At 33.7% G+C, this 13194-nt stretch overlaps 1 protein-coding gene across 10 annotated transcripts in view; it reads left to right on the top strand.

The window, feature by feature from the left end:
• Positions 1–13194, top strand: part of STXBP4 (syntaxin binding protein 4) — a 149539-nt gene that overhangs the window by 2699 nt on the left and 133646 nt on the right. For 4 of the 10 annotated variants that reach the window (XM_036223394.1, XM_036223388.1, XM_036223387.1 and 1 more), the window contains 3 exons: positions 3036–3108; positions 3595–3716; positions 6017–6149. In XM_036223394.1, the coding sequence (XP_036079287.1) occupies positions 3670–3716; positions 6017–6149 (180 nt within the window). In that variant the 5' untranslated portion in view covers positions 3036–3108; positions 3595–3669. Of the gene's footprint in view, positions 1–675; positions 714–3035; positions 3109–3594; positions 3738–6016; positions 6150–13194 lie in introns of all 10 variants that reach the window. The other 6 variants (XM_036223393.1, XM_036223392.1, XM_036223389.1 and 3 more) reach the window with 5 other exon arrangements.

The raw sequence follows: 13194 nt of genomic DNA, 5'->3' as shown, positions 1-13194 counted from the left end.
AATCTTAATATGTTAGTCACTGAGCTGTATTTCTTAACTGTCTGTTTGGCTCATAAAACTACTGGATTCATTGGACAATGCGAAATACCTAACAATTATTCTAGTAGTGCAAACATTGTTTATTTGGTAGCTATTTATTGTAATATTTTCCTCGTAGCAAAAAAAGAAAGTAATGCATTTGAATAAATAGTAAAAACAAATGAATTCTAGTTTGCTTAGAATAGGCTAGATAATCATTGTTTCCCAGTTAGATTACTGCACACTAATGCCATCATGTTGCCTCAGTAAATTTTGATATCCTAGTTTCTTATTTCTTGGCATCTTCCTATAAGCCACATGTTTCAGGGACTACTCCATTTAAAAGATCTTGGATAAGTTTATATGTTGATAGATAAGGTGAATTGAAAAGAGAAATCATCAGAAGAAGGCATTTATTTTTTTCAAGTAACATTTATCATGATCAAGGCCAACTTCGTGAGTGTGTGACCTGTGCAGTTTCACAAGCCCTACTCTTAAAAGGGGCCTTGGCTTAGTTAGGCCCTGTACTTGGTTTAATTCTCTGCTGTCACTATCTTGAAATAATTAATTTTTTAACAGGGGGCCTTGCATTTTCATTTTGTACTGGCCCCCAATATATTATATCTCATATGAACTGACATTTTGATATAATTGAAGCTAAAACACAGCCTATCTGGAATGAGCAGAAGTTAAAGGTAAGAGATAAGACAAAAGGCAAATTCAGGTCTCTTGAGAATAGTCAGGTTGTATGACATAAGATCAAGCAAAAATCCAAACTCCTTACCATGGCTCACATGACTCTAGGTAATCTAGACACTGCCTACTTCTCTAACTTCATCTCAAATCTTTCTCTGTTGCAGTCACCATGCTCTAGCCATGCTTCTTTCTGTTCTGTAACCCCTCCTCCCCTCCAATTTTTTTTCTTGCCTTGAAACCTTTTCTCTGCCTGACCTTTTCTTTGTCCCTCAGTTTTTCTCCTGGCTGACCCATTATTTGGATCTTGGCTGGAACACTACTACCCAATCTAAATTAGCACTCCTCTGCCTAGTCGAGTTTAATCGTATCACCTTTCAGTATCTGAAAGTTAGTTTATTTTGCTCTTTCCTTTTTTATTTTACTCCCAGCACTATAATGTAAATGCCGTAAGAGCAGAGATCTTGGATTTTTCAGCATAATATCACAAGCACTGAGCCCTGTGCCTGCACATAATTGTACTGTGTACAGGTCTGGTGAATGAGTGTGTGAGTGAAGCAAGCAGAAGGCAGTCAGAGAGCCCAAGGAAACTTCTGAAAACAGTGAGCTGTTGCTCTGATGACAATCTCATGTTTAAAGAAGTCTGGAACTCCTCCTCTGAAGCACTTTGTTTCCCATAGGATTGGGCTGTATGCTATATGCAGATGCTATGTGTCCAACCCCAAGACAAATGAGCAACATTCCTGAACTGTTTAGATTCCTGAGAGAAAAAAAAGTACTAGTAGCTGGAAAATTGCCTTTGGGTACAGAATAAAGGAGATAGTAAAATAACCCTTTGACTAATCTTTTCCATCTTGATTTTCCAAAACTTTGAAAAAAATCAATTAAGTAAAGTCTAGCCCAAGGAAGGGAGTCATTCCTGATTTTTGCCATTGTTCTTAAACAACTGTAGGATTATATAAATAGCTAATGCTATCTTGAGCAATCTCTGATGTGATAAGGTGTACAAATTGCCAGTTTGTAAACATCGTTATTTTTTTGTTTCCTCAAGTATGTTACTAAATCTATAGGTCTAACTTTACTACAAGCAATATTTACATTTTTTAATATTCCATTGAATCTATAAACAGTAGTTATTTATGACTTGTCAATCACAAAATCTCAACAGATTATTTATTGGGTAGCCAGCACTATCGTGCCCTTCTTTTCTATTGAAATAACCATAATATAAAATTTCACTTCATGAGTACTCTTTCCTTCTCCCCCTAAATTCCTCCTGAATGACCTGGCTGCAAGCTACCCCACCCCATTTACAGATCAGACTGATTTTAGTGATTTTGAAGAGAAATTTGAAAAGAAAATTCTCTTTTCTAAAAACACTGGGAGGCTTGTAGTTTAATAAACCAGGTATAGAATTTTCTATTCATAGAGCCAAAAAGAGAACCTTTATAGGTCATTTTATGACTGATCTTGTCATTCTACACTTGGAAAAACTGAGCAGGAGAGTAGTTAGGTGGCTGCTCAAAGTCACATGGCTACTGGGCAGTGGAAATGAAACTCAAATGTGGATGTCTTAACTTCTAGACCAGTGCTCTTCCTGATGCAGTGCACTTCCAAATATAGAACCATTGGTAAAGAGAACTCCAAAGTGTTTCTTTTCTAAACAGAACAATTTCAGGTGAAATTAACATTAAATACTGGAATTAAATTCTTTCATTTTACTCATCAACATTGTGAGTTTATGCTATTTGTAATCCTTTACTCTCATATCAGTGGACTCTTTGGAGGGTAAGAAGATACAAGCCAAGGTCATGTTGCATGTTTAACTGAAAATTGGATTAAAATTTTTTTTTAATTAAGCTATAAGTGATTTATAACAAATAGCATATATTTAAAGTGAAATGATTTGCAAAGTTTTAATATGTCTATCCATCTGTAAAACTGTCACTACTATTTTCTGTACTACTGTAAAGAAACAGGCTTGGAGAAGTCTAGAAGCTCAAATTAGAACCTAGGTCTTATCTGATTTCAAGGTCCATGCTCTAGGCCCTGAAGCCTGAGTTCTGTCTGGGAAAACAACCAACCATTTCCCATTGTGTGGGAAAAGTGCACAATCTCTGTGAATCTAGCTATTCATTTCTTTAAGATGGTTGTGCTAAATGATCCTAATATCTTTTTCATCTTCAAGTTTCTGTACTGCATTCATATTTCTTATCCAGAAGGGGTAAATCCCTATTTAAATAAAAATTTTTAAATGAAATCACTAATTTTCACAGTGGAGCTATAAGAGTCATTAAAATAATATACATTTTTTCTTTTAATAGGAAAATAGTGAAGAAGCTTGGAGCAATACGAGTCAGTAATATAGGATCTTCAGGAAGTCCCTCAAGATAGTTGGTGAGACAATAGGAATTTCTGTTTTCTTCAACAGTGTATTGTATAAGTATTTTGTAGACATTCTGACTATAAACTTCTTAGCCTTGTGCTCACAAGAGACATTTCCTTCTTTTATTATTATGTGGTTTTTAAGGTTATTAATGCAGAAACTATAATACCTACCCAAAGCTTAATTGTACTCATTTCTGCCAGAAAATGCAGATTTTATATAGATATAAATGTTAATAATGATATAGATATATTCCTGTAGCTCCGTCCATCCATCTGTCTTGTCTGTGTATCTACAGAACTATCTTTACATTTCTTAGATAATATGAGCAATTACTAAAGAAACATATAGCTCAAAATATATAACATATATCTAACATTTACACATAGGTACATATTGTTTATGTACCAAGTTTATGTAATGTTTTTATGCAAAGTTTAAAGCAAATTTGACTTCTCTAAGACATGACAATTTATTTTCCACTTCTCCAATCTTAGGAAAGAAGAATTTCTAGACTTCATCAGGATCTTCATTTACACAACTGTTAACTCAAAGGCTATCGTGGTGAAACCATGAATAAAAATACATCTGCTGAGGCATCATCCAGTCTACTTGAAAAGTAATTTTTAATTTAAATTTAGTAAGTTTTGGATGATTATAGTAGCATATTAGTGAACATTTGGTAAAAGTTTTAAACAACCTATGATCTCTGCCTAGTTTTAACTTGTAATACTCTTATTATGATTACAGTTGAGCAGCAGAACTATTTTTAATAGCAATAAAAGTAATATAAATTCTTATCAATAGAGGTATTTTAAAATAAGATCCTTGCAAGTAAATACACTGTTGAGATTAGAAAAATACGGATGCTTTACTGAAACAATAATATATGCTGAAGATTATGTGTGTCTCCATTGAAGGAAGTTCACATCTAGAGCTTGCTGGAGATGCCTAGTGCGGTACTTTTGTTCACTCCTTCATTTCTCCCACTTGTAGGCTTCACTCCTTTATAGCCTTGCAGCCTGATGTCCCATCAAGAATGGGCTGAAGTTCTGAAATACAAGACAGCAGAACATTTTGGATCCCGTCCTTTCTAGCTAATTGATTATTGCTCTATTAGCAGAGAGGTCTTCCAACACTAATGCTGAATTCAATATAATACAACTATAAATCATATGCTATATAGAGGGCAAAATATTTAAAAACTGGGAGTTTGTAAAGTTTTAAAAATTTTTTTCTTTCATTCTATTTTTTTATTATCTAACTTTTAAATATGAATTTTCTTAAAGATATACAGCAGATCCTCAAATAACCATTTCATCCAACATCATTTCATTATTAATGTTGATGACATGCCATATAACTTAACTCTTGTTTATGTCAATTAACCTATGATAAAATTGGTTTCATTATATATCCTTTTGCTTAAGGTGGCAGAACCCATCAATGATGTTAAGTGAGAGCTTACTATAGTTAGAATTTATATGGTAGAAACTAAGAAAGCTTTTTCTAAAAGCTACAATAATATAAGATGTGAAGTAAATTTTTTTAATACCAGCTTCAATTTTTTGATATGTTTGAAGATAGCTGGAAGTCCTATATTCAGCAGTGGCTTTAATATACCAAGGAAGCACATTTTGCCTCTGGACTAAGACAGACTGGGTTCACGTTGCTGTTCTCCAGCTTTGTAACCTTAGGCCACCAAGTTTACTTGCCCAGAATGGCATTATGTGTGTGTGTGTATGTGTAGTTTAGCACAATACCCAGTACATGATAAATAAGCAGGTAGCCCTAAGCCTTATTTTAGACTTTATTAACCAGTAAAAGTCAATGGTCTGATCAGGGTGGTCAGAAACATAACTTGGGGGTATACCTTTCACAGAATTCTTTTGACAGTTTCTTCTTTTCTAATGGCCTTGCTCTTATGTTTAACAGAAATTATAACTGGAATAGCTCAAATGGAGGTTACATTTATTTTGCTTTAAATGGCCACAAACATATCTTTTAAAGTCACTTACCTAATTCATTAAAATGTTTAGAATTGCAATTTTTCAATGTAGTCTGAAAATCAACTAAACACAGAAATTTTCAGTCACCTTTAATAAATTTAAAAATTTATCTCAATAATATTTAAAAAATATTTTTAAAGTATTTTTCTTTGTTCTCCAAAAAATTAGCATTATTGTTTCTTTTATGGTTTGGTTATTTCGTAGAGAAAATTAAAAATACAAGTAAGAAAATCCATTTTTTTTTGTATCATCACACCTTTTTTATACTTATTTGTTTTATTTTTTCCATCTTTTATTTTTAAAAATTTTTTAATATTTTTTCTTTCATATTTGACCCCCTTTACCCCGTCAAATTCCCCCCTTTTCCCTCCCCCTTGCCCTTTTGTAACCACTGTTCTATTGTCCATGTCCATGAGTCTCTGTCCTATTCATTTGTCGCTTTTAGGTTTATATCCCACATATAAGTGATATGTGGTTTTCAGCTTTTTCTATCTGGCTTATTTCACTTAGCATGATTAACTCAAGGTCCATCCATGTCGTCGAAATGACAGTATTTCATCTCTTCTTATGGCTGAATAATTTTCCATTGTGTATATGTACCACAGCTTCTTTATCCAATCATCTATCATAGGACACTTCGGTTGCTTCCATGTCCTGGCCACTGTGAATAATGCTGCTATGAACATCGGTGTGCAAATATCTTTTCGGATATAGATTTTCGAGTCTTTGTGGTAAATACCCAGTAGAGGGATTGCTGGATGATACACCATACTTTTTAAAATGTAGTTCTTAGTATGTACTGAGCATTTGAGTTATGTAGATCTAAGAATTTAGTCTAACAAGTATTTTAAAGAAAAAGTAGGTACAAATCTCTAGGCTAACCTATGAGTGCTAATTTACTTTATCTTAGGGATCCTGCCTTTCAGATGATTACAGTTACCAAGGAAACAGGCCTTGGTTTGAAGATCCTAGGAGGAATTAACCGGAATGAAGGTCCCTTTGTGTATATTCAGGAAATCATTCCTGGAGGAGACTGTTACAAGGTAAAAATGAATAAAAATAACATTTCACCAAGAAAACAAAACCACTAGTGATGAGGTTTGTTTTTCTACCCCATCAGCATATTTTTAGTATTAGCTGAATGTCCACTGTGACCATTTCTCAGTGAAGATACAAAAGAACTGGAAGATACACCTTTCTCCTCAAGGACCTTTAATCCAACAAATGAATATGAAATAAATATGAAAATAACAGATTTCAGGCTCTAACTAAAGGCTATATATTTTTCAATTATATACATTTTAACTCATATCCTGTGTCTGGTAGAGCAAAATTATATTTGAAGATGTCTTAACTATCCACTGCTCTGAGTTTGGATTAAGTTAGATCACTTAAACTTGAACTACATTCATTAAGCCTCTTCTAAATGCAAAACAAAACAAAATAAACAAAAATACTCAGCAGATAAAATTTGCTTATTTCTGAATTTACAGAAATCCTTGTTGAGTTTGTTATTTGTATCACTGGTTGCTCACATGAAAAATTCAATTTAGAATCCATTTGAGAAATTAGATTTATATTTAAGACCAGAAAATATCCTTTTTTTAGAATTTAGAAAGTCTTACACTCCTTTTCAATGTAAGAAATATGTAAATCATGAGTTCCTTTTTGTTCTGATTGCTAGAAAGCTCAGACCCAAACTTGAAACACAATACCAGTGACTTAGTTATCAAACTGGTTACTATATTTACATTCTCATTTCTCTTGGATGTCATTTGCTATTTTTGTTTTACTAATGTGACTATATATGTCTTTTATTGAAAATTGTCTCCAGTATGTTGGATATATATAGGATATAAATAATTTAATAAACTATTAATATTAAGCTGGATAGTATGAAAGAGTATTCTCTTGTCATTAGTTTTGTTCATATTGTTTTTTTATTGATCTAGTGGTTTTGTTTGAATAGTCCTACTCTTACTCCCATTCCCATTCCAAACACTTGATTAGCAACCAGTTTATCTAGTTAGCTAGATAACTAGAAGTCATTAATAACTTCCAAAATAATAGAAGTGACTTTAATTGTTTCAGGCTTGCTGAGATAATAAGGTATCTTCCAAATTCATGAGTTGTATGTATTATTCAATGAATTTGGGACATTATAATGATATAAACTTTTGGCTATTGAATTTAAATTATTAACCAAATAAGAACATATTTAAATGCTAAGTTCAAATAAATTCAAACAAAAAATGAAATTGTTCTTGTAAGAATCAAAATATTTAGTACTGCTTTAGTTTTGAAGATGAGGTGCATTCGTGTGTGTATGCGTGTGTGTTCAGTATAGCTAAGGTATTTCTTAGACTACACTTGATATAATGTAATAATAGATCACGGGACCTAACAAGTGATAAAAATTTTCTTTTAAGACGAGTATCAATTTGTGCTTTTATATTCCCATGAAAAATAGTTGTAATTTAAGTAATAAGTGATGGCAGCAGTGCTGAGTGACTTTTCATCAGCTGTCAGTGATAGCAGACTAAGAAATTATCCCCATAATATATATTTCCTCTTACGGGCTTTCTTAAAATTTCATTATTTGAAAGTGTATTAAAAGGGAGTCTGTAATGGATCGTATTCTATATTTACCACTAGAGAGCAGCACAGAGTTATTAATGTTCTCTAACTCTACCTGGTTCTGTCCAAGAAACAGCCAAAATAGTGAAAGGTACAGACAGAAAAGAGGAAGTTTGTAATGCTTACACTTCTTTTTGCATACTTCCTCATGATAGAGAGTTATATGCATATTTACTCTGCAAATACAAAGTGGATGCTATTTTATTTTAAAATATTTTAAAAATAAATAATAGCATTTACCATCTTCTAAATACTGTGTTAGAACATTAATAAATTCCTAGTCTGCACAAAATTTATGCATAGTAGGTATATTCATGGAATAAGGAACATGGGATCGTAAGATTATCCTTATTAAGTTATCGAACTGAGCAACTGTTAATATTTTTTTAAATGCATATGCGTACTTTAACTTGTTCTAATTTTAACATATTTTTTCAGAACTAACAATAAGGCAATCTCGAACTTATAGACGAATTATAATCTATTTATATCCCTAAACCTAATATGTTAGGGGATTATTGAAACTCAGAAGGAATCTTTAATTAATCATGGTTAGCCGTTACCTCCCTACCCTCCACCCTCATACACACAAATGTTTTCCACCTGGCAAATATGAAATGCAATATGGGTTCAGTAACTAAAATATTATGTTTCTTTGAAAAGTATATTCAGAGTTTAAACTTGGGATATCTTGAAAACATCCAGGTCAAATAGGAAAGATTAGCCAAGCTCTAAGAGCCAGAGGCAGTCTATGGGTAGAGAAGAAATACACTAGGTACTGAGTTAAGGAACTATGAAAACTCCAAGACTCCTTTCACCCTAACAGCCAGTCCATATCAGTCTGGAGTCCTCAACATTCAATCTTTGACTTTTTCTGGCCTAGATATTCTTTTGAGCTTTATACCCACATATCTAATCACCTCATCAACGTTTCCACTTGGATATCTTAAAGGCATCTCAAACTCAACATAATTGTGGCAGAACTCATGATAGTTGTACCACATCCTCATCTGCCCATCTCTTCTCAAACAGGGCCTCTTCCATGTTCCCAATCTTGGTGAATGACACCTTCTGTTTGCACAAAGTAAGAAAACCTAATAGCATCCTAACTACTACCTCTCCCTTAACACCCATAACCAATTCATTAGCACATATTGTTGACTTTTTGACGACTTACTCTCAAAATATCTTATGAACCCACCAGTCTTCTTGATCTCCACTGCCATTAACATAACTTAAACTACCATCAGTTTTTATTAGATTTCACAATATCTTTATCTGCTCTTAATGCACCATATCTATTTACCTCCCAACCTATCTTACTAATACTACTATAAAATGTGACTTTTGATCTTGACTTCTCTTGCTCTCCATCTCTATGCTTCCAGAGTGACATTCTTTCAGTTCCTAGAAGGGCCCAGGTTCTTTTTTGTTTCAGCCCTCACTCCCTCCCCTTTGTCCTGTTACTTTCAGATATCAATTCAAAGACCAGTTTCTAAGGAATGTGTTCCCTGACCCCCACCCACGCCCCCTGGTTAGGCCAGGTTTTCGATTGCTACATGTGCTTCTCAATCCTCTTCCTTCCCTTCATATCACCTATCTCAGTTTGTAATCGTAAACTATCTCTGTGATTGTTTTATCTACTGCACCTGAACCATAGACAATGCATTTCCTAAATGCAAGGGTTCTGCCTGATTTTTATTCACAATAAAAATCTTAGTCCCCAATGTGATGTCTGACACATACAGATTGCTCAATTAATATTTATGAATGAATGAATGAGTGAGTGAATGAATGAGTCATTCATTCTTAGTCATTCTGTCATGTTTCTGCAAATTACTGATCTGCCTGTTTACCATTTCACTGCCACCATCTGGGATCCACACCAAAGTATCTCTCCTCTTGGCCTTTTATATCAGATTCTGGACAACAGTTTGAAGTTTTCAAATGTTTATATTTGTTTCTTTGTCTTTCTGCTAGTAGTGTAAGGAAAGGAGGCAGGAATTAAATGCTTTCCTTCAAACCTGATATATTATTTTCTCTCTGAAATTGAGATAGGTCTTACAATCAAGTCATAATGTATTGGCAGCATGTTTTTCTCTTAGTGATATTTAAAATAATGTTACATCTTACAATCGGTGTCCTCTTAGATTTGATAAATTCACAACTTTTTTTTTTTAGTGAAAACCCATAGGTATAGGCAAAGATCACAAAGATATAGATACTAATGGTTAGTCATTGTTCACAAAGGATTGAAGTAGGGCATATTTAACTTTCAGAGGAAGTCTATTTTCAGAATGTGCTGAGCATATCACTGGAACTGGGACCAAGAGTTTTTAGATAGATAGGACCAGGACCTCTGGATGGCAAAGGGTAAAAAAACTAGTCCCATTGGTGGAGCTGAAGAAGTAATTGTTGAGAGGGCTCACTTTGCAATGTCATTCTTTTTCCTTTCTTGCTATTATTATCTCCGTTAAAGCCACCTTAATTTATTCTGTTTCCTGGAACTTATTAATTTATTGTGGATTTATTATGTACCTGATACTATTCTGGGAGAACAACCACAAAAAGGACGTGGTTCTGGCCAGTTGAAAGTATCAGGGCTGCTAGTTTGGAAGTTGCTGAATTAATATTCTCTAATGGGAGGAAAAAAGATATAAGGATAGTAAAATATAATGACAGTACAAAGTAAGTGCAGTAATATTGGTAAGTAATAGTATTTTAGGGGCTAAGAGAAAGGAACAATTAATAAATCTAGGGAGCTAGGGAAAATTTACAGTAGTGATAATGTTTGATTTTGGCTGTGAGGTTTAAGAGAGTTCATCAGATAAAGAAGTGGCGGGGTGGGTGGTATCATTCTTGGTAGAAATTAATGTGTATAAAAGCATTAAGGTTTGAAGAACATTTTCTGAGACTAGAATAAAGAATTTATATGCTCAAAAGGGAAGGTGGGTGATGAGACTAGAAAAAGTAGATTGCAGCTAGTTTGTTTTGCTGGGTTTGGGAAGTTAAGGAGTTTCAACTTTTCTACCAGTGAGCAGCCATCACAGATTCTTAATTTAAGAGTAACAGGATTAAATTTGAGCTGTGTGAAAATTGCCAATAACAGATTTGTGATTCTGATTTAACTCACCTTTATTTAATATAGTGTGGTAGGGTTTTTATATTTGTTATTTAATTATGATACCAACTTTGCGTGAAAGGTATTTATCCCCACTTTACAGCTGAAAAAATGAAGTCACAGAAGTTAAACAGTTTGCTTAGATTCACATGAATAACTGGTATTAAAAGGATACCTCCAGTTGACAGTTTCTGACAGCCTGGGAAAGTGATCCAAAGGCTTGCAGGAGTACTTCTTAGTATTTAGGAATAATGAGTCAGTTAAATCAGAGTCAGATTGTATAGGTGGTTTCTGATAAGAAGGTAACATGTTATTAAGAAAACCGTGTAATATTATAATCTGAAAATGAACAGTTGGTAGTTTTTAGTAGAAGTGTTTAAGTGGTCAGAAATACATTATTATTTCAAAGTCTTTATAAATGTCAGTGTGAAGGATTCAGACTCAGGTCGGACATGTGAAAGTGCTTGGCACCTTGACTGTCATATTGTGTAGTTGCTCAGTAACTGCTGAATCAGAATCTAGACTGTGGAAGAGGCCTCTGAAGTTACTATCTTCACATATACATTAATCCAGCTGGGGCAGAATTCACTGGTTTTGAATGCCAGACTTGTACAGAAATAGCTTTGTTTTAGTTTGCAGGTTCTGACTTTTAAGCAGGTTCAGAAATTCACATGATCAGCTAAGATTTTATTCTAGGAAGCAAAGAAAAAAAACCACTGCTGTGAAAACTTTTTAGAAAGAAAAATACATATAAACACCAGAAGCCAAAGTCAGAAGGCATTATTCTTCCTCTCTCCTGACTCTTGTCCTGCTGGAAAATGCTACTCCAGTGCATCAGTGTACTTTAATACAAGATATGTTAAATTGCCTTTATGAGAGCTTTTTCTTCTGTACTGCGTGAGAGGAGAATGTGGGAGGTAGTAGGTCAGCCTAAACCCTATTGCCTACCTCTATTTTCAGTAGCCTTTTTCTTTGCAACCTTAACAACCAACTGTGATTTCTATAAGACACATAGATATAAGAGCTGCTTCAACCAATTTAGAATTTGGTTCTGTGTTCCTTCTGGAGGAGATTGTACTCCTCCGCCCCTATCTTCTCTCTGTCTCTCTCTTTTATATGAACATCTAACAAGCAAGTTGTAGAGCTCAAATTTGAATTCTGGTCTATCCGGTTGCCAAACTTCATGCTCTTTCCAGGTCAGCCCACTGCCTTTGAAAGCTCCTGCCCAAATGAAAGACAGTTGAGGTGCCATCTGACTTATAGTCATTGTAGAATTTTCTCTATTCAAGGAAGCTTAATTAAAGAAAGGAACTGTTAAACTTAACAATGTTTAGATTAACACAAAGTAACCTAATATTTACTATTCACCTCCCCATTTCTAAAAGTCTTTATTTCCATATCAGTGACCTTTAAATGCTTTACACAATTGAAGCAGGACTTTTCTTCATTTTTTCCCTTTTCCCCCTCAATTGTTGCCAGGCTTTCGGATACAAGTAAATAGCAATATAGTCATTAAATTTCAGTTACAATCTACCTTATTAAACTCATTCTAATGAGGAATTATTTTGCAGATTCCAAATGGTCTAGATCTGGATTTAATAATGACATATATTTGATTCTATTAATTAATTTATTTTAAAATTAGATTAAAAACTTATCTATTTGATTCTTACTCTGAATGCTAGTTTTAGAACATAGAACCAAAATCTAATTCAGCTCATTAGGCACATTGTTGGGGCAAACATTGGGGGATTGGAAATTTATTTTCATATTTATAGTATAATATTTGATACATACAAAAGGATATTGGAACACACATCTAACTCGCAAAGCATAATAATAAAATAAACACTTATGAATTCACTTAGGGTTCACCACTTGACTTAAAAATTAGAAATTTAAGTACTATCAAGGCTTCTGTGTGCTTTCCCTTTATTATATTCTTCACCCTCCCACCCGGGAATAAGCACACTAGAATTTTATTTATGCTTCTATTAGCCTTATTTTGTCAAACAAGGTTTTTTTTTTGTTGTTTGCTACCATTTCACCTTAAAACCTTGAGTAAATGACTGTCCTCAAACTAAAATTTAGCATATTAAATTGCACATTAATGTCTAAGTATAGTTTGGGTATAGCTGATTTAAATGCATATGTAACCAAATTCTGTAATAAGATTTGGGCCCAGGGAATACAGAACTGTGTTTACAGAATTTTACAAAATCAGCTCTTTCATTTTACGGAACATGTAGAATCTGTATGGTAGATACTTCCTCCATATTGCTTTGTCTTTTCTAGCATTACTATTGTGTTTTACTACCCATGGAAAGAAG

Source organism: Rousettus aegyptiacus, unplaced genomic scaffold, assembly GCF_014176215.1.
Source record: "Rousettus aegyptiacus isolate mRouAeg1 unplaced genomic scaffold, mRouAeg1.p scaffold_m13_p_6, whole genome shotgun sequence".
NCBI classification, from domain to species: Eukaryota; Metazoa; Chordata; class Mammalia; order Chiroptera; family Pteropodidae; genus Rousettus; species Rousettus aegyptiacus.
The sequence above is the reverse complement of the archived record's forward strand: the minus strand, read 5'-3'. Positions and strand labels throughout refer to the sequence as shown.